General features: G+C 47.9%; 1 protein-coding gene across 13 annotated transcripts in view; it reads right to left on the bottom strand.

The window, feature by feature from the left end:
• Dlgap4 (DLG associated protein 4) overlaps positions 1-26,577 on the bottom strand; it is a 173,669-nt gene that overhangs the window by 15,318 nt on the left and 131,774 nt on the right. For 10 of the 13 annotated variants that reach the window (XM_078051735.1, XM_078051728.1, XM_078051727.1 and 7 more), the window contains 3 exons: positions 3,592-3,953; positions 1,047-1,135; positions 109-521 (listed from right to left, as the gene is read on the bottom strand). In XM_078051735.1, the coding sequence (XP_077907861.1) occupies positions 109-521; positions 1,047-1,135; positions 3,592-3,953 (864 nt within the window). Of the gene's footprint in view, positions 1-108; positions 522-1,046; positions 1,136-1,373; positions 1,454-3,591; positions 3,954-18,249; positions 18,278-26,577 lie in introns of those variants that run through there. The other 3 variants (XM_040275906.2, XM_078051733.1, XM_021729531.3) reach the window with 3 other exon arrangements.

Genomic DNA, 26,577 nt, shown 5'->3' with positions numbered 1-26,577 from the left:
GAACAGAATCTAAGAGACTCTCCCCAGAGGCCTAGGCTGGCCAAAAGCTGGAGAACAGCCATGTGCCCCTGTTCCCTTGCCCCAGGGGATCATTCTTACAGTACACACCTTCTTCAGAGAGGTTGTTCTCTTTGGTCTCCTTGTCCATCTGGCAGCACCAGCCTTCCAGCCGCTCTGTCTCTGCCTGCAGTAGCTTCAAGAACCAGTAGCCATCTCGGCGGCAGGCCCCCGGCTGTGCTGGCTCTGATGGGGAGCTGGAGGAGGTCTCGAGCCAGGGGTCAGGTGGGGGCAGCGAGGACGCCTCAAGGGCAGGGTCGCTGTTGTCTCCATAGGAGAGGTTGCGCTTGATCTGGGCAATCTTGGGGGCCTGCCGGGGGCCAGCATCAATGCTGATGGAGTTGGGGTGTGGGGTACAGTCCGGGAGGCTCCTCTCAGATGACTTACAGCTGGAGTCATTGGCATCCTGGGTATCGGAGTCTGTGTCCCGTCGGGAGGACATACTGTGAGAGGGGGCGCTGCTTCTGTGGGTGGGGGGTGGATGGGGTAGGGACAGGAAGGAGCGAGTCACCAAAAGGGCCAGAGACCAGAGGCCACTTGACCCGGACACACGGGAGACAGAGAAACGGATGCATCATCTGCTCACCATGCGCCGGAAGCGGGTCCCACAGCCCCCGTCTCATTCTCTGCTCAGCCCTTGCCCCGTCCCACCCATACCCACACGCACGCACACACACACAAGGACAAGGTCATAAGGTTGCCTGTTTACTGCAGTGGGGCCAGGAAGACCACCAACATCAGGTTAGCTGGGGCCATGTCCCAGCCCAGCCTTGGCCCCCGTGGGCTGACTGGTCTCACAGAGCAAGTGCTCATTTGTCCACCCACCCACCCCCTGCCCAGCCTCCCATGCCTGGGCCACGCCAGCACCCCAAACCCAGCTTGGTTACTAGAAATCCAGCAAGGAGAAGTGGGTTAGGGAGAGCAGGAGAGGTGAGAGCAGAGGGAGGGAGAGGAGGGGGAGAAGCGGCCACCACCTCTGTCCAACTTACCGCCAGTCGTCCTCTACCTGAACCCCGATGGACTGGAATTTGGTAGCGGGACTGGGCTCCTCTTTTGGCACTGGCTGAATGCAGTCAACCTTATTGAAGGACAACGACAGCAACGGCACGGAGACAAAGACAAAAATAAAAAACAAACACCACACTTGCTGCTGAAATTCACATTAGTGGGACGACGCAAACGGACGTGTGGACAGACAGACACGAGGCATGCGGACACTGCACGTAGGCCCGAGGCCGGACCAGGTTAAGCCGGGCACTGCTCATTCGCGCGGAGGCGGGAGGTGGGATGGGGTGGAGATGACTGGCTTTCCCTACTCTGAGGAGGGTGCCATCACATCGATCGCTTTGGGTCCGTTGTCGTCCGAGAGGTGGGAACCGTTCCTTCTAGTCCTCTCCTTTACACGCATCAGAGAGAAGAAAAAAAAAAGGACAACGAAAGAGAAAGAGAACACACACACACACACAAAGCCACAGCCGTTATCTGGTGCAGTTGAAGCTGGGGGCTGTCTTGAGGCAAAGATCACTCCCCCAACCCTGAGGCTAAAGCCTGGAAGGGCAGGTTGGAGACCCTGGACCAAGGGCAAACTGTGGACAGTGGTACTGGGTTTGAGAACTGCCACCAAAGTAAGAATTAGTGAAGCCCGGAACAGTATGAGATGCCGTCCCTGGATCTCAATCACAGTTGGTCATAGTGAGGCCTCCTTCAGCATGAGTGGGCAGCAGAGCCGACGCCACGCCAACACTTGTTTTGTAAAAGGGAGGAAACATGGCAAGAGCAGTGCCCTGGGCCTGCCCATCTCTTCTGGGACAAAGGAGCATCCAGACCAGCCCTCTCATCATGGCTCGAGAATGAGGGGTCAGGGTAGCCTCAGAAACTGGAACTGTCCAGTCACTTCGTTTCATGAATAGAATAGGGACCAGGGAAGCTTTCTGGCATGGGGATGCAGCCATATCTCCCCCTGGCAAGAGCCAGCTGAGGGGGAGTAGCATCATTGTATCTTCATGGAGTTGCAGTGAGAACAAGGGACAGGGTGAAGCCAGGGAAAGAGACACCCAGAATCAGCCCAAGAACGATTTTGTCCTGTTTTATGTAAAAGGACAAGGATGTCCTAGTTCTCTTGGGCCTTCTGGGAAGATAGGAGGATCTGGTTTGGCCAAAAAGAGAGTGGGCTGCCTAAAGATGGGTGGTGGGGATTACGGGTTACTCCATGCTCCCGAGAATCCCACCTGGAGAGGCTGGACAAAGTGGGGGGTGAGTCCTTATGAAGAAGCCCAGCTGGATGGAGCCAGCAGGAGCACAGAAAACAGGAGAGTCTCCTGGCCAACTTCCTTCCTGTCTATACACAGGGAAACCAAAGCCTGGAGATGCCTCTTGGCAGATACAAGCTAGTTCAGTGAAAAGACTTGCCCCGTAAGCTTTCTCTATTCCATTCAATGTCCTTGTGTTCCACGTTCTTTTCCATGCTAGTGTTTTCTCATTAGCTTGGCCACATTCACTTGCACAGGGGTGGCTGGGGAAATGGAAATCCCTTCAGCCCTAAGCCCCAGCACACACCACTTTGATCTACCCTTGGAAGGGTTCTACCTCTCCCTGAGCTCTCTGCCCACTGTAGCAGCCTCTCTCCCTGCCTTGAGTGTGCCCTACTTTCTCCTTTAGTCTGAAGGCCCGAGGCAGAGAGAGTCCTCTCATTCTTGATTTAAAGCAACTCCTGAAAACTATTAGGCAGCCCAAGTTTGCCCCACTCAGCTAACAGAAGACACACTGCTAATATTGGGTACATGCAGGAGGTTCCACAAGGCAGGGAAGGGGAAAACGGGTGCTCCTTCCTGCTGGTTGCCATGGATATGAGTGTGTAGTGGCATTTGGCTTCTGGCAGGGCCCTCTGGCTTGGGCCACATGGCCCTGAGGAACCATCTCACTGGTCCATTTCCCATGGATGGAGGCTTTGGGACCGGCATCATACTTTTCAATTTGACATGAGCCTGGTGCCTCAAGCCACCTACCTGTCCCCAAGGCCCGAGAGGGCTCTGGGCAAAGATCCCCTTGAGCAACCCCCACAGCTCAAGGGCCCTGGGTCCTGGGCCCGTGACCCTTCGGTGTTAATGTTCCACGCTGTTCCCACTGCCAAACGGGGCTATGGCTTCCGTACCCGAGCTGACCTTAGATTAAAGAACTGTTAGGCCAGTCCTGCCTCCCATGGGTTGGCTGGCAGGGCAAAGGGTGGAGTGGACAGACAGACAGTGGACAGCAAACAGTGGACAGGAGATGGCTGGCTGAGTGTAACTACATTCACTGGGATAACCCACCAGAGGAGCAGGAATATATGCCCACGGCGCAGGCTCTGCAGCACGGTGGGTGGACACGAGGAGAGCATGCCTGAGTGAAGTTTGGCTCAGCCCCTTGGAGGAGACCCCCAAAATTGACAGATAAACCACCTTTTCCCAAGAGACCTAGTGGGCCTCCGCCAGATGTAATTACACGCAGGCAGGTGCACAGAATGGACTGAGGACACAGTGCAAAAGGGGCTCCTACTTGTATTCCTATTGATGACAGTTTCCGTTTGGGGATGGCCTCAGAGTGAGACTCGGAGCTGGTCAGCGTCCCTTGTTCGTTCTTCAAAGCTGCATGTTTTGGAGGTGGCTCTGGGGCTTCAGGGGCTGGGATGATTCCGCCCCGCGTCACGCTTGGTGGTCGGGTATTGCTGTCTAGGCTGTCTGATGAGTTGCTTAGGCCCGACTGGCTCGTCACCTCACTCTTGTGGTCCTGGCTGTCCAGATAGGTGTCCTGGGCAGACTCGGTACTGCTCTGGACTGTGACGGAGATGAACGGCTTTGATGTGGTACGTGGAGGGACCGGTGGTGGGGTCTTCTTATATGCCACTAGGCATGATGAACCTGTAGGTTGGTGAGAGGAGAAAGTGAAGCCTCCGACCCTCTCAAGCCCCTTTCAAGACTGAGACCCTGCCTGACATGGCCCTAACTCCGGCCTCAGACATCACCTCTATGAGGACTTGTGGAACAAGAATATGAGGTCCCCAACAACCAAGATAGACACTCACAGGCCCTGTCCACCACCATTTGAGGCCAAGGCTAGGAGGGAATGCAACATTAACCAAGGACACTGTCCACCTCAGTCACACACAGAGGTATTATTCAGTTGGGACATAGGATAGATGGCCAGGTGCACTTAAGTTCAAAGCCCCAAGGCTGGGACAGAGCCTGACCCATGCCCGGAAGAGGTGGTGGTAGCAGTGGAACTCAAGACAGCTGAGGAATGGTTAACTTTGCTTTCCTCACAGTCACTGAGACACCTACTCCTCCCCGGTCTTTTCCTTTTTCTTTTCACCCTATCTCTTCCTACTGTGTGGTTGTGCCTTCCCATCTTTTCAAAGATGAACTTATCTTTCAGGACTTGGCTAACCCATTTCTATCTTGCCTTTATCACCCCACCTCCTCCTCCTCATGTGACTACCCACCCAACAACCTACCATCCCCAAGACTCCATCATGCCTGGTCCAACTCCCTGTCTTCTGCTAAGATTCAGGGAATCAGAAGCTACCAAAAGTGGGCTCTGAGAAATTTCTGAATCACATTCCTAGCCCCACCTGGGTAGGGCACTGAGCATGGCATAGGATACCACAGGCCAGTGTCCTGCTTCTCGGAGGCTGCACTGTCGGAAACAGAAGATGCTCTTCCAGGAGTGCTGCCCCTGCGAGGGCTGGGTCTGCCCACTGTCCTTTCTCAGTACCTTAACTGCAGGTGCCCTCTGCCCTGTGGGGATCAAAACAAGCCCTGCCTCATCCTGGGAGTGGCAGCCAGATGAGCCCTGCCTTCAAAAGCTACCACTCACACAGATGGTGTTGGTCACAAAACAAGGCCCCAGTGCCATAGGGGACACGGATAAGGGAGAGCAAAATCCTTCTTCCTGCAAATTGCACATACTATGCAGTATTACTACACAAATCTATCAGAAGAGCTAAAAGGAAGTGATAACATTAAATGTTATGTGAACTGCATGGCACAAACCACCCGGAAAACAGAATGCATTTTCTTATAAAATCAAACATGCAATTAGCATAAAACCCAGCAACTGCACCCTTGGGCATTTATCCCACAGGAATTATAGGGAGAATGTTCAGGGCAGCTTTATTTGTAACAGCCAAAAGCTGGAAACAACCTAGATGTCTGTCAGTGGGTGAATGGTTAAATGTACTGTGGTACACCCATACCATGGAATACTCCTCAGCAATAAGAATGAATGAATGATTGTTATAAGCAACAATTTGGAAAAAATCACAAGCAAATTATGCTGAGTGAAAAAAGCAATTTCAAAAAGTTCCATCCTATTTAATTCTATCTTGATAAAATTCTTTTTTTTTTTTTTTTTTAAGTTACTAGAGATTGAATCCAGGGGTGTTTAACCACTGAGCAACATCCCCAGCCTATTTGGTATTTTTTTATTTAGAGACAGGGTCTCACTAAGCTGCTCAGGGCCTAAGTTGCTGAGGCTAGTTTTGAATTCACAATCCTCCTGTTTAAGCCTCCCAAGTTGTTGGGATTATAGGCCTGTGCCACCACGCCTAGCTATAAAATTCTTGCCATGACTTAATTTCAGAGATGAAGAAGAAATTAGTAATTGCCAGTAGTGGGGTAGGAGAATTGAGGGGGAAAGCTGACAGGATGAGCAAGAGAAAAGTAGGTGTGGTTTAAAAACAAGAGGAACCCTATGTGGTGATGGCCTGGTTTAGCATCTTGACTGGGAATCATTATATCTGCATGTGTTATGAAACTGCACAGAATTAAACAAACGTGCACACGTGAGTATGACAGAAACTGGGGAAATACAAATAGATTGGGTGGACTGTACCTATGACCATATTTTGGATGTGAGATGGTCCTACAGTTTTGCAAGATTTTACCATAGAAAAATACTGGGTAAAGGTCAATACACAGAAACCCTGTCTGCCCCACCTTTTCTGGTACCATACTAGGGACTGAACCCACAGTCTCATACATTCTAGACAAGTGGTCTACCACTGAGCTACATTTATAGCCCTTTTATTACTTTTTAAAATTTTGAGACAGGACCTCACTAAGTTGTACAGGCTAGCTTCAAACTTGTGATCTTCCCACCTAAGTCTTCCAAGCTGTTTTACAGCTGTGCACCACTGCATGTGAATCTACAATTACCAAAATATGAAAAATTCAGTTAAGGGCTGGGGAAATAGCTTAGTTGGCTTGCCTCACATGCACAAGGCCCTAGGTTCAATCCCCAGCATGGGTGGAAAAATTCAGTTAAAAAAAAAAATCCATCTGTCTTTCATCCAAGAGACATCTATGAAGCCAGGCTCTGTATTGGATTTCAAAAACTAAAAACCCTCATCAGCAGAGAAATGGGAATGAAATGAGAAATTCTAAAGTAACAGAAACCACAACAGAAAAGCCCAGGGAGCTAGAAGCTAGGTCCTGTGCCCAACTTAATCTGGAGGTGATATGTTCTAAGAGCTCTGACCCAGAACACTTTCTATTCTGTTCAAAATTTCCTAGCCTTGCTTAGGCCTTGAGGAAATTCAGGGACCTCCCAGACACACTTACAATCTCTGGTTACCAACCTATAAAGGGCAAGACAGCCTCATCTCTGGGTCAAGAAAAGAAAGTCCACAGTGGAGTAGAAGGCAAGGTTAGGTCATCAGATGATCCTCCACTTACAACCTTGCACAAAAGGAGGCAAACCTGCTCAGGGGATAAGAGTGTTTGTTCCTGGCTGACCCTAACACACAGGCTGATGGCCCAAACTTGGGTCATTTACTAAGTTGTATCCAGCAGCTTTGGGGCTTTGTAACTTAAGATGCACAGAGATTCTATGAGGTGGGGTATCAATCATGCCTATTTTACAGATGGGGCACACAAAGCTCAGAAACGCTAAATAACATGCCTTAGTCCATGTCAACCACATCTGCTTGACTTGCACAGCTACCTTACTCTGTTCCCCAGGCCTTAGACCCCTCCCAGCTGGGCAGGGGCTGTAGGTGTTTGAGGCCTGTGAACATAGTGATATGTTCCCACAGCTGGGCTCTGGGGCCAGCTGCAAGGCCATGCCTGAGCTAAGATCTCACTGCTGGGGTAGAAAGGGCTGAAAGGCAGAGACTTGGTTTCCAGGCCTGTCTCTTATCAGGAAAGAAGGCCTGCTTGCCCTCTGGCCCTTTCAGTATCCTCATCTATTCAGTGGGTAGGGTGGGGGTGTGATTCTAACTGGGTAAGAGCACACCATATTCACAGAGCCCATGGCAAACTCATCTTCTCATTCTTTGTTTTCCTTTGGAACTGGGGATTAAACCCAGGGGTGCTTAACAACTGAGTTAACAACCCCAGCCCTTTTTTAATATTTTATTTTATTTTTTGAGAGAGAGAGAAAGAGAGAGTGAATTTTAATATTTATTTTTTAGTTATTGGTGGACACAACATCTTTGTTTGTATGTGGTGCTGAGGATCGAACCCGGGCTGCACGCATGCCAGGTGAGAAAGGGAGTAATGAATTGGGCTGTATCACAGAAGTCAGGCTCAGTCTGGCCTGATCCCACTGGTGTTGGGTACGGAGGGAACTGGGCCAGATTTCTACCACTCCCTAGCTACTGATTCTCTGATCAGCCCAGGGGAAGTTCCCCCCAAGAATTGGACATTTATAGCAGCAGTTGAAGCCAACCACTACAGCAACCAACAGCACCGGTTCACTGGGATTTCAGGAATGGATTTGTTTGGCCTAGAAAGTCCCAGGTTTGGGTGCTGGTGATGGGGGGAGAGGTTTTCCACACTGAAGCTGCCAGGCACAGTGACACACACCTCTAATCCCAGTGGCTTGGGGGGTGGAGGCAGGAGGATCTCAAAGCCAGCCTCGGCAAAAGTGAGGTGTTAATAAGCAATTCAGTGAGACCTTGTCTGGAAAAATAAAATACAAACTAGCGCTGGGGGTGTGGCTTAGGGGTCAAGTGTCTCTGAGTTCAATACCTAGTACCAAAAACAAAACCAAAACAAACAAACAAACAAAAAACCCAGTGAAACCAGCCTCAATTTGCTCAAAATGAAAATGAATCTGCCCTGTAAGAGTGCAATAATTACTGTGTGGAAACTAAAGCCTGGCTGAGGCTGTGTGATCCCAGTCAAAGTCCTGGTGTCCATCTCTGAGGTGGGGCTAATACAGGCTATAAGGAGTCAGTATGTGTGATGGTCTCCAGGTGTGGTAGGGAAGAGGTACCCCTTCTCTTGGGAGACAACAGGGCTGCTCACAGTCGGCAGTCTGGACAGAAGGCAGAGCTCCAACTATTCTTTCAGAACTGACAAGGTCCAGGGTCCTGCTGAAGCACACAAAGTAGGCAGTCATTGGAGGGAAAGTGAACTGGTGAGAGGCCAGGTCAGATGCAGTAAGGGCCAAATGTGATAAAAGTAAACTTATCTTGGATTCTCTGTCTCCTGGGGTTCAGGTCACAAACAGATAAATGGTGCAATTAAGAGGGTTTGGGGGGCTGAGGCCTCCCTGGGAGTGGGCATCTCTGCTCTGAGACCCACTCCCAGGGCAGGGGTGTGGAACCTAACTTCATTTCCAGAGCCTGCATGCAGGAAACAGGCCAATGCCTCACCCTTGGCCCTGCCAACATCTCAATCCATCTCTCCCCACTTCAGTTCCTTACATGTTTCTAGTGTTACTTTCTCTGAGAGCCCTTCCCTGACTACGCTCCTTTTTCCATCACCCAGGAACCTCTGTCAGAGTTGCCATCATTTATCTGCTCTTTTAAGAATCTGTTGCCAGGTACAGGCAAGGAGCAGTAGTGGGCTTGCGTATGTGTTGGGGGGTGTGTGAAAGTAGGGGGAAACTGTCTTGGCAGAGGCCCAGGGTAATGACTCAAGCACAGAAGGCTGTCAATAAATATTTGTTGAATGAGAAAGTAAACCTCATTATCACTACAAAAAATCTTCAGGTGCCAAAAATCAAGATTATTTGGTGACAGGGAAGCCTCCTAACACTTTAGCATCTGAGATTGCAGACCCATTCCCCAATTCAGAGTCCCTTTGGCTTGGTCCCCACCCACCCATCTCTGCAGCTTCATCTTCTACTTGCCCACCCTTCAGCATGCCCCTTCCAACTCCAGAGAACAAAACACACCACAGGTTCATGCACCCAGGCCTTTGCGCATGCACCTCTTCCTGCTAGAACACTTCTCCCTGCTCTTAGTACTTCTTGTCCTTCTGCCAGTCTCTTTACCCCAGTTCTTTCTGGTCCAGACAGCTAGTCCCCCTCGTTTCTCTGTGTATCATGAAACACTTGGGCTGTGGTCATGCCCCTGACTTAGCACGTCCTTTGTGTGTTGGTGACCCAGTGCCTGGCCCAGAGGGCACTTAGCCATCATCTGCCAATTAAATTTTATAGAGAGGAGCCAGGCGTGGTGGTACACACCTATCGTCCCAGCTACCTGGGAAGATGAGGCAGGAGATTCTCAAGTTCAAGGCCAGCCTCAGCAACTTTGCAAGACACTGTCTTAAAATAAAATAAATAAATAGGACTGGTAATGTAAATCAGTGGTAGAGTGCTTGCCTAGCATGCATGAGGCCCTGGGTTTAATCCCAAGTACCACAAAAACAAGCTTTTAGAGGGAAGTAAGTGCCCAAAGACCCAAGATGTTGGAGCTGGGAGGCTCCCAATCCTCCAGGTTGTGACTGCTGCCCTCTCTATCTTAGAGAGATGCTCTACATGTCACAATTTCCAAGATGGCATTTGGGTCCAACTCTTTCCCATTCACTCTGGAAAACTTGTTTTCCTGGGACATCTGGGTGTTGGGTATGAATACTCCTGCAGCTTGACTGCTCCAGATGGTCCTTGCACTTATTTTCAAAGATGAAGCGCCTGCTAGGACACAGCATAGAGAACCACTCATCAGGTGGGCTGAATGCTTGCTCAGCCCCTAGTCTCAGCCATGCAGATCCCTCATGCCAAGCCTCAGAAAGGAACCAGTTGTGCTGTGCAGCCTCTGTTCAGTTTGTCCCTGGGCCTAGACATCTAGCCCGGCCTTCCTGTTCCCAGTGCACAAGTTCTTGCTTCTTCAAAGTAGAAGCTGTCTTTGTCTCATTGTTTCTGTCTTCTGTCCCAAGATTTTATCCACCAATTAATCAGGTAAGAACAAATTTTTTTCCTTATTTTATTTTCTATGTCAAGGTATACAAGGTGACCAAACAGAGATCCAGACACTCAGGAGTAGCTGTGACTCCATTTCCTGAGGGATCTGGAGTCTGATCCTACAAGTGCACTGGAGACAAGGCTGGATTTGATCCTGAAGGCAGCTTGGCATGCTGACTTTCAAGGGTGTGAGCCTGGCAGGGGGCTAGAGAAGAGGGGTCCTAGACTCCTCAAGAGGAGCACAGTCACAGTGTGAGAGCTGTGGCAGCAGGCCTTACAGAGAAGGTAGGGGACAACTCTAGGCCCACAGGAGTGGAGAGGGCTGGCATCAGACAGAGCCAGGTACCCTGACCTCCCTATGCTACCTCTGCCAGGCTTAAGAAAGCGCTTGTTGGAGGAAGGGTCAGGGCCTGTTCCCTCTCCCACCCAATAAGTCTGTCAACCATGCAACCAAACCAGGTGATTCACTTGTGATCTATGGCAAAAAAAGAATTCAAAGGCTCCCACCCACCTGGTTGCAAGTTCCTCCCTCCTTTCCTGTTTCCTTCCCTGCACAGCAGGGGAAACTAGGAAAGAATTCCAAGTGGGTAGGTCAGGATCAGGTACAAAAGACCCTCTTAGAGCCACTTCTTTGTTGATAGCCCCTCCATTGCAATCTGAGCGCCACCTCCCTCACTGTGCCTCAAGAGTTAGCAACACTAGCCTGGCACCTCTCTGGCCAACACCCTCTCAAGTTCATCTAGGATCCTCTACTGTTCCCCTAACTAGGCTCTCCCCAACTTTTTGTCCCATCCTTCCTTTCTCTGGTCTACAGCCAGCCTCCCCTAGATCTCCTTACACAATTCTGCTCCCTGGCCTTCCAACTCCAATATTGCCTTTCCTGTCCCTCCTACCCTGGCTACCTGAGGAATCCAACCATGTCACTACTTTGTTTGAAAACTTTTGATGGTGCCAGAGGACTTGGAACTACGCTTTTCCCATTTCTAGAATACCCCTTCAATGGGGGTATTCAGGGCCTCCAGAATCTGTACCTGCCTTAGGCCCTAATGTCTATAGCTCAATAGGTTACAAAGGTGTCACACTGGTGAAAATGGCCACAAAGCTCAGGGAGCCAGCCCTGTCCTGTGAGGCTAGCACAAAAGCCAAGATGCAGTCCTGTTTATAATGATTCTGAGGGTAACAGCTGACCTTACTGGCTGGAACCAGGCCTGGGCAAGCACTTCTTGTACAGTTGATCTTCATTATTCATGAACTCTGTATGTGGGAATTTACCTGCTCACTTAAATTTACTTGTAACTCCAAGACCCATACTTGAGGGGCTTTTGCAGTCACTCACACACATTCACAGCCGAGGTGGAATAATTTGACACTTCCCATTTTCATTTTAGCTTTCATAAAGTAAGTCAGTGTCCTTCTCATAGTCTGTTTAGTGCTACACTTCTACCATTTTTGTGGTTTTGTTTGTTAAAATCTCCAAGTTACTGATAAAGTGCTGTCTAGTGTTCTAAGTACAGAAGGCTGCAATGTGTCTTATGGAAAAAAGTGAGCTAGATATGCTTCATTCAGGGCTGAGTCAGCACTGTTGGCCACAAGTTCAATGTTAATGAACCACCTATTATATTAAGTAAAGAGTCTTTAAGCAGAAACACATATAAAACAAGGTAAAGGTTTGCTGGGGAAGGTGACTATAGGCTTGCAGTGACTCCATCTTGTCCTTGGGAACAATGGTATTCGCTATGACTACAGAGCACTGACTTCAGCTGCATGCAAACTCACCGAATTCTCAAAACCAGGACCTAAGAAGTAAGTTCTGTCACTATCCCATTTTACAGTGATGAAGAAATTTGCCCTTGCTCAGCTCCCAGCAAGGCAGGGTTAGGCTGGGGCTTGAACTCAGGCTACCCAAAGGCTGAGCCCTACCCTCTGCCCACTCCATGGTACCAACTCCAGGAGGATCAAGGGAGGCAGCAGCCTTGGCCACCCACAAAATGGGGTGTGATATCCAGTGTGTTCTGGGAAGGAGCCAAACAGATGAAAGATGTAAAGTGTTCTACAATCATGGGGTGACCCTGCTACTCCTGCTACCATGATTTCTGGATGAAGGGGAATGATCACCTCCTGGGAGACAATCTGGGGCCTTGTGGTAAAGGAATCTCTGTGAGCAAAGGATCAGCAGCCTAAGGCATGGGAAGACAGATGCTGAGCAGGGCACAGCATGGCCAAGTGGAACTGAGGTAGTCTAGCTGGTAGAAGAGAGCTGGGGATCAAGGCAAGGAGAATAAGAGTGGACTGCCTCTTTTCAGTTGGGGGTCCTCAGCTTCCTGGGGCCATCTGTAAAATGGAAACAGAGGTAGCTTCTTCCTGTCCACAGCATCCCTCTTGAAAGTCCCTCCAGTTTGGGCTGTGGTCAGAATATATATTTTTTAAATTTATTTTTATGTGGTGCTGAGGATCGAACCCAGGGCCTCGCATGTCCTAGGCGAGCACTCTACCACTGAGCCACAACCCCAGCCCGGTCAGAATATTTTATAGCACACAGGCCCTGACAACAGTGAGGATGTTATCACCTATTATCACAAAAGCTCCAGTGTACTTGGCAACTAGGCAGGGAAGTCCAAGGCCATCTCAAGCTGAGCAAGTCCAGAATGAATCTGAATCTTCTCCCCCGTACTAGCCTTGCTCTCTTGGGAGAGGGGACCTCATGTACTCAGCTACACATTCCTACCCTTCCTCCATTGGCATCTCAATCCCTTGCCAGGAAACCAATTTTATTTCAGAGGCCTGTGGCCTCAGCCCTCTTACACCCTCTTATTTGTGGTCTGACTAACTCAAAATCACTCTTTGAGACCTGAAGTTTTTGTTTTTGGTACTGGGAATTGAACCCAGGGGCACTTTACCACTGAGCCACATTCCCAGTCCTTTTTATTATTTGAGACAGGGTCTCACTAAGTTGCTTAGGGCCTTAATAAGTTGCTGAGGCTGCCTCAAATTTGCAATCCTCCTGCCTCAGCCTCCTGAGTTGCTTGGATTATAGGTATGTGCCACTGAGCCTGGCTGAATCCTGAGTTTTAAAAAACACAAACTGGATTACTTCTTCCCCTTTTGAAGCTCATCCCCACTTTAAGACGAATAAAATCCACTGTGCTGACCTCAGCCATTACAAAAACTGGTTTCTGCCTACCCTCTCCAGCCTCTGCCCTTGTTCAGTCACAGCAGCCTCTTTGCTATTTCTAAAATGCTCCAGGTAGCGGGCTGGGGTTGTGGCTCAGTAGTAGAGCTCTTGCCTAGCATTTTTGAGGCCCACATAAAAACAAAGGCACTGTGTCCATCTACAACTAAAGACATACATATATATATATAAATGCTCCAGTTAGCTCCCACCCCAGGGCCTTTAGACTGCTGCTTCCTGTCTTCTCATCTGTGCAAGTCTGCTTCTTAACCTGACCTCAGTTCAAGGGTCATATCTTCAATGAGGCCTCCCTTACCGCCCTGCCTCCTTGTTTGAGGATACTGTTTGTTTCATTCAGGCACTGATCACTTACCAGTTCTCTTGTCTTTCGTCTCCCCCCTACCATTTAGGGAACTTGAGTATCTAACATAGGTCCCTGAGGTCAAGTACCTTGGGTATCTTATATTATTACCATATTTTCCCAGCACAAAGGCCAATACATGATGGGGCTCAGTAAATTGAAAGAATGAATAAATCTCTAGGCTTGGGGAAGCAGAATGACTTACTCCTGGCTCTGAGTTGGAATCAGTAAGGCCTAGGCCAGGGCTCTGAACCTCCTTCGGGTCAGACCCCAGCACACACTCACATCCACCCCCACAATAGCACAATTTGATAGGAGGCAGAGCTTTGAATAGCTCTACTTTAAGTCGGGCAACAAGGCTATGGGAATGAGAGCTCAACAAACCCTAAGCAACGGGGAGTCGGAAATTATTTGAAAAATTACCATTCTTGAAAGAAAGTAAGCGGGCTTTCAGCAACACTTTGCAAGCAAGAGGCATCATGTGCACAGATTGTAAAGAACCATCAGTGAGCCAGTCCTGGGCTGGGTATGACTTTATCCAGACAGCTCCGGGAGAGGAGGTAATGATCACTGATGTTTTATAGGTGAGAGAACAGGCATTTCACTTTTAGCTGTGCTTTGTGAGGCCAGGCTGCCAGGTCCTAAAGGCAACAATGGCCATAATGGGTCATGTACCTGGGGCAGGGCCAGCAACCCTTTTGGGCCTTGGTGTCCTCAGCTATAAGCTAAGTGGGTTGACCTTGAATGGGGCTCACAAATTCAAATGTCTACAGGTCATCAAACCCCTTTGGCCCATATCTGCCATGTGGAGACTGGGCACAGCACTGTAAGAGATGCCAAATGTGCAAAAGCTAGAAATCTGGATTTAAAAAAAATACATAAAACCTCTGAACTCTCTAATGAAGTCAGTTCACAGTTTCAAGAAATACTGTGCAGGTATGTCTTTCCAGCTAACAGACGGTGGCACACAGCCTGTGACCACTGGAGCAGCTGCCTTGAGACCTCTCATCTCCTTTGGAGTTTCAGCCCCTTTCTCCTGCTCCCAAGGAGGCCCGGCCATAAGAGCCTCCCCTTTCAAAGAAAAGGTAGGATCCTCAGGGAATCTTATAATGGGGGCAGCCAGAAGCACTTCTGGTAATGGCTTAGTTCCCACTAGGCAAAGCAGGGAAAGCCCCTCTGGAAGGCCAACTCTGGTTTCAGGCTCTTGACATCAGGGTACCACAGTGACAGGACAGCTCCCTCCAGAGTGCAGATGGCTATCCCCGAGTTCATGGCCTAGAACAACTGCCTGAGAGGGACTTGCTTGGTTCCCAGGGCAGTGCCCCTACCCCACCATCCCCTGCCAGCTGCTCCTTGGGAGAGGTATTCACATCCCAGTTGGGGTCAAGGGTGTGAGGGGCTTTCCTGACATTCTCATGCAGGAGGAAATGGGGGAGAGGGTTAAAAAGTGTCCTCTAGACAGACTCACAGTTCAGGGCCACTGCTCAGGGGATCGGGGGTTGCTGGCTGAGAGACTCCAGAAGCTCCAGGGCCTCTCTTGTTGCCTAGGACTGGATGTGAACTGGCCTGGCACAAAATTCTTCAGCTACATCAATCTCTAACTATTCAGCATGTCTAGTGTTCCCACTACACACAGGAAAAAAACCTTGAGGCTTAGAAAAGTGAATCACCCAGGGTCGCACAGCCCATACTCGGAATCACCAGGCTCGGAGCCAGGTGATTTGGAACAGAGCTAGTACTTTATCAACTGCTTAGCTACACTTCCAGGCAGGGGGTTAGGTGCTAGTTGCCAGGGCCTGTCTGAGATCTTGGTCAGGCCAGGTCCTCCATAAGGGCACAAATGGGCCCTTATTCCTTGGGTCCTTAAGCAGGGTTTCACTATTTCCTTGGTGGTTGGATGGTGAAAGCCTTTGGCTTTGCTGGCCATGAGGAGAGGGGTCTGCTGCCCCCAGGACATGGCTAAAAAAGCAACTTCCTGCCTGTGACACTGCTGCCTACTGCCCTATTTGGCCAGGAACACCAGGAGCCCTGACATGGGCTTCCCAGCCAAAGAAGATTTCTTCAGTTTGGTGGAGTCTCACCATAGCCTGCAAAGTAAGGCCTACAGAAGTGGAGTCACGTGTCCCAGGCCACACAGTTGGTAGGGGGCTAGACTGGAAAGAGGACAAGAAACCTCTGAATTCCAGGGCTGGGGGTGGAGGACTCAGAACTAATAAAGTAATTACAGTGATTTCCAAATCAGGTTCTAGGGATTCCCAAAGGAGCCTTGGGAAGGCTCTGCAGACTCCCACCTACTCCAGGTCCCGTGAAGTAGCTTCATTTTCCTTTTTTCCATCATTAAAAAAAAAAAAATCCTCATATGGTGATTTTTTTAGTTTTTTTTTTTTGTAGTTGTAGATGGATAGCATGCCTTTAATTAATTAAGATGTTTGTTTTCTAGTTGTAGTTGGACACAATAGCTTTATTTTATTTTTATGTGGTGCTGAGTCTCGTCGAACCCAGCACCCAGCATGTGCTAGGCAAGAGCTCTACCACTGAGCCACAACCCCAGCTGCTTTATTTATTTATTTTTTATGTGGTGCTAAGGATCAAATCTAGTGCCTTACATGAGCTAGGCAAGCACTCTGCAATTGAGCTACAACCCCAGCCCCTTATATGGTATTCTGAGGCCCACTAGACTAATTTAACCTCTCATAGTACACATGGGAAAATTCGGGAGAGGCAAATGCACTCACTTAGGATCAGGTGGATCTGGGCTGAGTGTGAGGTATTCCTTGTTCCCTCCAAACTGAGAATACCAGCTCAGGCATTGGGGGAAGGGCAGCCACTTGTGGCTGAGCCCTGCCTCCTCGAGTCACTGACTGGGGACCCCCAAATAGCAAGTTGTTTTCCAAAAACCATTTCTACTACTACTTCTACCATATCCAGTAGGCAACTCAAGGACAACATTCACCCCTCACCCATCCAGTGCTGGAACCTGCCAGATATCAGCTTAGTTATCCTCAGAGACCTATTTGCAGTGTCTGGTCTACCCTCTGGGACACCTTCTTATCACTACCCCTGGTGATGCCAGCTCCTAAGCTGTGGGCTTTGTCTTGTATATCGAAGCTATAACTACGTGTGGGGCCACTGGTGAGTAGAAGATGTCCACAGTTATGAGCTGCCTCGGCTCCAGCCCAGTGCAAAAGCTGGACATGTACAGCACATCTGGCCTGCTGAGGGAGTGACGGGAAGAGATTGCAAGATTTGGCTTTTGCAGTTGTTGTTATTATTTTGGGACTGGGGATTGAACCCAAGGGTATTCAACCACTGAGCCACATCCCCAGCCCCCTCCCAGCTTTTTTTATGAGGCAGGGTCTCACTACATTGCAGGCCTTCACTAAGTTCCTGAGGCTGGCCTCAAATTTGTTATCAGACTCTTGAGTGGTGGGATTACAGGCATGTGCCACTGTGCCTGGCAAGATTTGGCTGTTTAAATACTATTGGGCTTTTCAAATATTGGTTTTAAAAGGTCAGCCTTGTTGCTGCCTTTCCAAAGCCCTGAGGTCCCTGGAGACCAGGCTGGTAAGTGCTACTTGGAAAGAGCCTCAAAAAAATACCCACACTTCTGGAGAGCTGACGTCAAACCCTGGTGATGGGGTCACAAAAGTTGGGGTTTTCAAAAGCTGCCGGAGACCTTGTGTCCAGTGTGCAAAGCCAGACACCACCAGACTGTATGCACCTCGATTGCTAGCCTCTTTCATCATTCTGAATGACCAAGTGCATCCCAGAATAGAGAGAAGGTGTTAACAGGCTCATTCACTGTGCTTGGAGTGACAGGTGGTATATCAGGTGACAGAAGCAAGAGCCAAGAACCCTGGGTAGCCAGAGAGATGGACTGAAAAGAACAGCACAGGACTGAATGGGGAAAACCATGAGTTCAGTTCAGGTGAGCACAAGCAATGCTGCTCGCTCTGTGTCATTCAGGCCCAGACCCAGAGACACAGGAGGGGAGAAGCCACCTCCTCAGATCTTACATTAACATCCTGGGTTTGGGGCTGGGGTTGTAGCTTAGTGGTATAGTTCCTGCCTAGCACATGGAGGCACTGCATTCGATGCTCAGCACCACATAAAAATAAAGAAATAAAATAAAGGTATTGTGTGCATCTACAATTTTAAAAAGTTGTGATATATAGATATATAAAAAAGATCCCAGGTTTAGGAGTAAAGCCACTAAAAAAAGAAAAGCAGTATGTGGAAAAGTGCCTTAGTAACTTTGCTATCACAGACACATCTGAGGCTACCCCGACAGAGGAAGGCACAGGACCAGAAAGGGGCTGTCCCCACTGAATTTATGGACAATACTGTAGTGCTGCTGGCAATTCTAGGACAAGGGATGTGGTCAAACTGGAGCCTGAAGAGAAAAGGGTAACTTGCACAGGGAGGAGTCTCCGATCCATTCCACCATTCCACTATAGCAAGAGCTTATTTGCAGAGGGAACATCATGCACCGTACCCTGGGCTGGCATCAGGGACTAGGATATGTAGTTCTTGTCCTGAAGAACTCATAGTAAAGTGCAGAGATGACAATGACATTTCTCCTCTTGACTGGGCACCATGGCAGCCATATGAAGCAGCCTGAGAAAGCCTGGAACTGATTCAACAAATGACATCTGTGACATACTTATCACAAAGGGGGCATGTGACAAGTCATGCCTGGTATAAATGGGAGGGGTTGCTTGCAGAGACTGGGCTGGATAGCCTGGAGGAGGGCCGGCTGGGAAAGGCATGATTACTGTCCTCAAACACCTAGAAGAGCATCGCATGCGGCCCCGGGGGAAGGGGCTGTTAGGGGGAAGCAGACGACTGCTCCTATAAAAAAGGGACTTTGAAGAGGTGGAGCTGGCCAAAGATGGAAGAGGGGCCTAGAAGACGGCCAGCAAGGCAGGACACAAGCACAGTGGATGCTGGAAGGGGACTCAAGCCCCCACAGGTGTGACCCTCAGGATTCTTCCCAGGCCTGAAATGCTTTCTTTGCCTTCTTATTTCATATCCAGCTCTGGATGTGATATTGGACATCATCTTTGTGTATGTGACATTCATAGTTCAAACTTTTTTTTTTTTGCCTCCAGACAACTGCTGCCAACAAGCAGAAAAGGAGAATGTTTATGCAGCCTAGTCACAAGGGAAATGACATGAGGACATGAGGACCTCAGACGGCAAAATCAAGGCTTCAACACCTTTGGGGAATCCACAGCACAAGAGCCCCTATTTAAGTTCAACCCCAGAATGAGATCAGCTGACACTTGTTCACTCCTCCCTGCGCCCAGGAAATACTTGGTTATGTGTTACTGACTGAAGATTTGGAGTCCCTGTTTCCCATGTTCACTCAGCATCTGACTTGGGCTCCCTGGGCCTCAATTCCTCCATCTATAAAATGAAAGTGATAAAGTGATACTGGCTTACCATGAGAACTATCTAAAGCTCCTGTGAGAGTTCCTGAACAGTCAGGTGGGAAAGGGCCTGGTGGGTGAGGGACCAACACTAGGATAGCTTCAGGGGCCCCATAGCTGCTGGGGATTTGGCAGATCAGAAACCAGGAATTCTTGGCCTGGGCAGAGGTGAAGGGTCATAGTCTCTCCAATGGGCTGTGCTGAGGAAGGTTCAGTGTCCTGCCTGAGTACACAGCTATCCACCCCACCCCACCACACCATGCTTGTAACACTTTGGTGTAGGGACCACAGGCCTCCTGGCCTTGCCAACCATCTCTCCAGCTTCTTGTCAACACCCTCTTCATGCCAACACACTATCTCAGCTTCCAGGTACTGGCACAGGCTGTGAACAGCCTTCTTCCTCACTAATTCTGCTTCTTTCTCTAGGTCTGTGCCAGCATCACTCCTCCAAAAAGCCTTCCTACAGTCTCCCCAGGACCCTCTGTGGCTCCTCACTGGGCTAGCACCCGTGTTTAGGTGACCCACAGCTCCCTGTCCATCACTGTGTGTTTATACCTGTTTATGTTCCTGCATCTGCCTTTAGACCCTGAGATTCCTGAAGGCAGGGACCATGTGGTTCACATCTCTAACTCCATCCCCGGACCAGAAGAGGCACCAGGTAAATGCTTGCTGACACTTGTGAGGTAGGACTCCATCTCTAACTTGGCTTTGGAAGACTCTGAGGACTCAGCAAGTAGAGCCTGTGAGAGGGGGCTTGGTGTGCAGAAGACAGAGGAGAATGATCCAGCCATGACTGTGCTACTCCATCATACCCCCATATCCCTCATTGCTCAATTCTCCTCCCAAACACTTCTGAAAGCACAACACGATGCATTAAGGAACATTTCTTTGAAAGATCATTAGTCACCCCTCCTGTCCATAATACCCTGCCCCGACATGGCACAGTGTTAGCCACACCCTAAGAACTATCTAAATATTATTGACTAACAAGCCTAGTTACCAGGTATTTGCCATCTGTTCAAGAAATGACTATTGCAGAAGTCCAGTCACTATCTGAAGTCCTTATACTGCATCTTATATTTGATCCCCACAAAAAGATAGTTTCACCATCTACCCTTGTGTTGCTAAGGAAACAGCCTCAGAGAGGTTGAGGGCTCTGCTCAGCATCACACAGCAAAGTCATACTCCATCTGTTAAGTGAATGCAAACCTTACAGGTTTCAACCTCCAGGACCCAATCTTCATGGTATTCAGTTTCACAAGAGCAAAAATACCAGCTCGTGTCAGTAAGACTGATACACACAATCCTACAGAGCTTAGAAGTCTTAAAATGTTAAGTTTGCCCTTCCTATAAGCAGGTGGGATGTGGCAACATTACACTTTCACAAAGACCCTAAGCTCAAGCCAGCATCTCGAGGGGCACCTGAAGAAAGTGGATTTTACCTTAACAACTTCTATCCCTCTAAGGAGGTCGTCTGCCCTGATATTTTTACCAACACACTTTCCCAAGCTTCAGGCTGTCCTGTCAGACCCTTTTCTACTCTCACAAAGAGACCTGTGACATCACTTGCCCCTCAAACAGTCTGTTCTCCTCTCAGGATTGCCACCCATTGGTAAAAGTGAGGAGCTGCATTAGGTTGGGGGTGGCACCAGGGGATGGCATTCAGGTTCCACCTGGCACATTACTTCTGGTTTCCTGCCTGTGTTGAGAAGACTCCTAAAAGTGTGACCAGGCTACGTGGGAGTGCTGTGAGTAACTGGTGCTGCCACCATAGGTCCAATATTAAGAGTAATTGTCAAGTGCAATGTACTTGCTATCACTAGGCAAGATAACCGCCACATAAACACTTTAAGATGCTGTTCTGAACAATCAGTGAGGTGAATAGAGAGCCTACTAATTTCGAGCAAATTTTTACCACATGCACGCCAGACAGAGCACTAATTTCTAGGATGTATAAAAAAACTAAAAAATCTTAACACTAAAAAACCAAATAACCCAATCAATAAATGGGCCAAAGAAATGAACAGACACTTCTCAGAAGAAGATATACAATCAACAAATAAATGAAAAAATATTCAACATCTCTAGCAATTACAGAAATACAAATCAACGCTATTCCAAGATTTCATCTCACTCCAGTCAGAATGACAGCTATGAAGAATACAAAAACAGTAAGTGTTGGTGAGGATGTCGGGGAAAAAGGTATACTCATACATTGCTGGGGGGGACTGCAAATTGGTGCAGACAATATGGAAAGCAGTATGGAGAATCCTTGGGAAACTGGGAATGGAACCACCATTTGACTCAGCTATCCCACTCCTCGGTCTATACCCAAAAGACTTAAAAACAGCATAATACAGGGACACAGCCACATCAATGTTTATTATCGCACAATTCACAATAGCTAAATTGTAGAACCAACCCAGATGCCCTTCAGTAGATGAATGGATAAAGAAAATGTGGTATATTACACAATGGAATATTACTCAGCATTAAAAGAATAAAATCATGGCACATTTGCAGGTAAAATGGATGGAGCCGGAGAATATAATGCTAAGTGAAATTAGCCAATCCCAAAAAACCAAATGCCAAATGATTTCTCTGATTTAAGAATGCTGATTCATAAAATGCTGTGTGGGCAGGGAGAATGGGAGGATTAAATGAACTCTAGATAGGACAAAGGGGAAAGGGGGAGGGAGTGAAATGGAGGGGGTATAAGGGTAAGAAAGACAGTAGAATGTGATGGTCACCATTACCCTAAGTTCAGGTATGAAGACACGAAGGATGTGACTCTACTTTGTGTACAACCAGAAATATGAAAAATTGTGCTCTATATGTGTGATATGAATTGTAATGCATTCTGTTGTCAGAATTTTGCAATTTTTTAAAAATTTTAAAAAGATGCTGTTCCTTTGTTCCTTTGCAGAATCACCATCCCTACCAAAACCTTTACTTCTGCCCCCATCTGCCTTGCAGGTTCAACAATGCAGGAGCTTCTCAGGCAATGTTTTAAATACAATAATGATGGGAAAGCAACCTCTAAAAAGTCTACTGTTCTTTGAAAGACTGACCAGCAAGGAATACTAAACCTACTGAGTAAGAGTAGCTGGGTTTCAACCCAGTGTTGGCAGTTAAGTGCTACATGATCTTGGACAAGTCACCTTACTTCTCAGTCTCTATGTCTCCTAGTTTCATTGCATTTTACCACACAGGACACTAAATGAGGATTCTCAAGGCTGCAAAAAGTTTATTACTGTCTCACTGATTCTGGGCAGTGTTGTCCCATTTCCCAGCAGAGGAAGCTGAGGCTAAAAGTAGAGGGACTCGCTCTAAATCCTACAGCAAATAAGTGACAATTGGAGGTATTATGCCTGGTCCTACGATTAGATCCATGGTCTTCCCTAACCCATCTCCTGCCTCCATGGTGAAATTAGCCAATCCCAAAAAATTGGTGGCGGGGGTGGAAGGGTGGGGTTGGGGTGGTGGGTGTTTGCGGACAGGTTCCTCACAGCACCAAGGGCTTTAGGAGCAAGGCTGCCTCTGGAGGAAGCCCTCCCAAGAGATCATCAGTCCTTTAGCAGTTCTGCTGGAACACAGCCACACACAAGCTCAGCTTTGCAGTGTGCATTAACTTGGAGAATCATCTTCCTAAGAGTTAATTACTCAGAGATACCCCCAACAGCTTTTCAAATACATATCCTTAAAAAGGGCTAGCGAGGGGCTGGGGTTGTGGCTCGGCGGTAGAGCACTTGCCTCTCACATCCGAGACCCTGGGTCCAATCCTCAGCACCACATGCAAAAATAAATAAATAAATGGGAAAAAAAAGGGCTAGTGAATGAGGCACCTGGAGTAATCAAATTTACAGAGACAGAAAGCAGAATAGTGCTTGCCAGGGTGTGGTGTGGGGAATGGAGAAAGTGTTTAATGTGTACAGTTTCACTTTGGGGTGGTGACAGCTGTACCACAAGAGAAAATACTTAATGCCACTGAACTGTACACTTAAAAATGGTTGAAATGGTAAATCTTGTTATGTATATTTTGCCATACTATTTAAAAATCAGACTAATGAGCAGTTCACTAATGAGCAGCTTCCCCAGCCACCCTGCATTGGCTACAGGCAGACAGATACCTCCTGACTACCACACCCTTGTGCGGGGCAACAGTCACATCAAGAAGCGTGGGAAGCTCATTTTACGATGAGCCCCAACAGTTATCAAATTGCTTTGGTTTTTCTCACTGCAAATCCCTATGTCACAAAATAAAATATTTAAAACCACTTTAAGCATTTTTTTTTTAAGTATCGAGGATTAAACCCAGAGGCACTCTACTACTAAGCTCTATTTATTTATTTATTTTTGAGACATGGTCCCACTAAGTTGCTTAAGTTCTTACTAAGTTGCTGAGGCTGGCTTTGAACTTGCCATCCTCCTGAGTTATTGGGATTACAGGTGTTTTTGCCACCATACCTGGCAGAAATTTTTTTATTTCTAATTTGAGTTCAATGTACTTGTGAGCAGGGGCTGATTTATAATTTGCCTACATTCTCTTTCATGAAATTTAGGAAATAAAAATAAAAATAATTCAAATAAAAAATAGAGATTGGAGCCAGGCTTGGCGGCACAAGCCTGTAAACCTAGTGGCTCAGGAGGCTGAGGCAAGAGGATTGCAAGTTCAAGGCCAGCCACAGCTACTTAGCAAGACCCTGTCTCAAAATAAAAAACAGAAAAAAAGGACTGGGGATGTTTCTCTGTGTAAAGCACACCTGGTTCAATTCCCAGTTACCTCCCTTAAAAAAAAAAAAAAAAGATTGGAGGTGTAGGTGTTTAAGGGTAGTAATATATGTTAGTATCTTGGAACCTTGGAAAGGAGCAGGATAAGAGACTGTGTAAAAATAAAAACCAAAAATCTTTTAAAAAAAAGTTAAAAAAATGTACCATAAATTTATGATTTTAATAATACAGGGAAAAAAGTTTATTTTAATCCCATTGCCCTAACACAGTGACTCTTTTTTTTTAATTTTATTTATTTTTTAGGTGTAGATGGACATAACACAATGCCTTTATTTTCATGTGGTGCTGAGGATCGAACCTGGTCCCGCCCGTGCTAGGCGAGCGCTCTACCGCTGAGCCACAATCCCAGCCCACACAATGACTCTTAAACTGACTTTTAAACTAAAGCCAAGATTAAATTAAAATTAAATAGAAACTTCTGCTGTGACCTTCTTAAACAGCGATTAAGGGAGAACAGAACAGTGAATCAGGACTTCAAATCTTGACTAAGCAGGGTATCTCTGGGAAAGTTACTTCTGTTCCATTACCTATGAATTAATAACTGCGACCTGCCTTCTTCAGCAACAAGAGAAACCATAGTACTCCGTGCCCTGGGGCTCCCCCAGAGTGGGTAAAGATGTTCTCTTCAGACCTAACTGGGCTTACCAACCCATCCAGATGTAACAGCACCTCTTGGGTTCTAACAATACACCAGCCACTCCCATCTCAGGGTCCACACCTGCTGTTTCCAGTCCTCTCTGAACTGCCTCCTTCTACTCTCTAGTCACTTTTCCCAGATGCCCTCCCAATCTCTGACTAGGTCCTTCTCTGCTTTTATTTGTTTCCTTCAGGGGTCTTACTGCCATTAAGTGGTATGTTGTTTTTTGTTAATTCCTTGGACAGGGACTCCAAGCTGGATGGAAATCAATCTTATTCTCTACTCTCACTGGCTCCCGGAACAGCACCTGGTATTCTAGGTATACAAATGGCTTATTGTTTGAAAGAGAAGTGGAGGTGGGGTGGGGCAGGAGAGAAGATGATTCTAAGGAACCTTGATTCTCTCTCCTTGACTGTTCCCAAGGACTGTTCCCAAGCACTGTCATGCAAACTCCTTTTGATGAAGTGCTGGGACAGCAGGAGTGGTAGTAGCCCTGCCTCTACTGGGTGCTGTCAGGCGAGCTCTGCTCTCCCAGCCACCCTGCATTGGCAACAGGAAGACAGACACCTCCTGACTACCATGCCCTTGTGCACGGCAACAGCCACATCAAGAAGTGTGGGAAGCTTGGAAAGACAAGAAAGTTCCAGGAGAGTCTGGAACTATTCACAGCACACTCAATCACAAGCTTCTGTCCTCTCCCAGCAGGAAACTGCCCACACGAGTGATGACCCTCTAGAGACAAACCCCAGCTCTCGGTGCCCAGCAGACCGGCCTTGGACGATCCTCTCCAGCTGATCTTGCTTATCTTGACTCCTGGACAGCCTGCCCCTTGTCTCCCCTTAAAATTTCTGTCTACTTGAGCCTGCTCTGCTTGGATATCCTGAAGGTCATCTCGTCCCTAAAGTCTGCCTTGACTCCCTCCATATTCCCATCACAGTCCTATCCTCTAAACAGCCCATCTAGTCCACCTACATCTTTCCAGGCACGGGATGCAGGCAGGCTTTAGCTACTTTTAAGTCTTCTCTCCCCAGGATGTCAGTAATAGCAGCAGCTGACCCTTAATGCCTCCTCCCTACCATGTACACCTTTCTTCCTGCTAAGACTATAGTCAGGATATCACCACTTCTGTTTGCAAGTGAGGAAACCGAGAGGTTAGCACCTAGTCCAGTCTCACAGCTCTAGTGGCAGCCTGGGGTCTGAACCCCAGCATTCTGACCCTGAACTATGCTCTAACTACAGGTCTGTATGACTTCTGGGGTGTGGGCTTCTCATTGTGCCTAGCTCAGCCACACCCATGTAGGCTTAATAAACGCTATTCTTTTGCATTCCAAGGAAGCAACATAGCCAGTGTGAATTATCAATGCAAGCAATTCAATAAAAGGCTTCCAAATCACCTACTATGAGCTTAGTGGGTGCTCTCAGGGAGTAAACACCAGCTCTGTGCTTATTAGTATTAGGGACCTTGTAATTGCGCAAAGAAGAGAAAAATAAAAATCTTATTTGTTAAAGCAACCAAATAGATACCATATCTGTTCAGGGAAGTCTTGAGAATTTCCTTAGACAAAGCACAAAGAATAGGATCTTAAGACCCCCTGCTAGTTAGATAACAGCTAATCTTTGAAATACACAGGCTGACCAATACACCAGCTTCCTGGAACCAACTGAGGAGCAGAGCTGAAAGAAATCCCTGGCCAAGAAATGTCTGGGGACTCTAAGGGATGGGGCACAGGAGATCCTACCTGAGGCCACCACCAATTCCAAAACAGAGAAAAGTGAGAAGCCACGGTGCGTGCTCCCCCATCCCTGTCCTCTCTAACTCTCGGAGACTGAAACCAGGACCAGGGTAGAAAGGTTTTCGGGACAGCTAGGTCTTGAGAAGAAACACTGGCCACAGTGACGGAGAGTTGAGGTCTTCACAGTAGAGAGGTGCACTCACTCTTACCTTCAGGGACAGTGAATTGTT

This window comes from Ictidomys tridecemlineatus, chromosome 5 (assembly GCF_052094955.1).
Source record: "Ictidomys tridecemlineatus isolate mIctTri1 chromosome 5, mIctTri1.hap1, whole genome shotgun sequence".
NCBI lineage: Eukaryota > Metazoa > Chordata > Mammalia > Rodentia > Sciuridae > Ictidomys > Ictidomys tridecemlineatus.
This window is presented reverse-complemented; position numbering and strand designations above follow the sequence as displayed.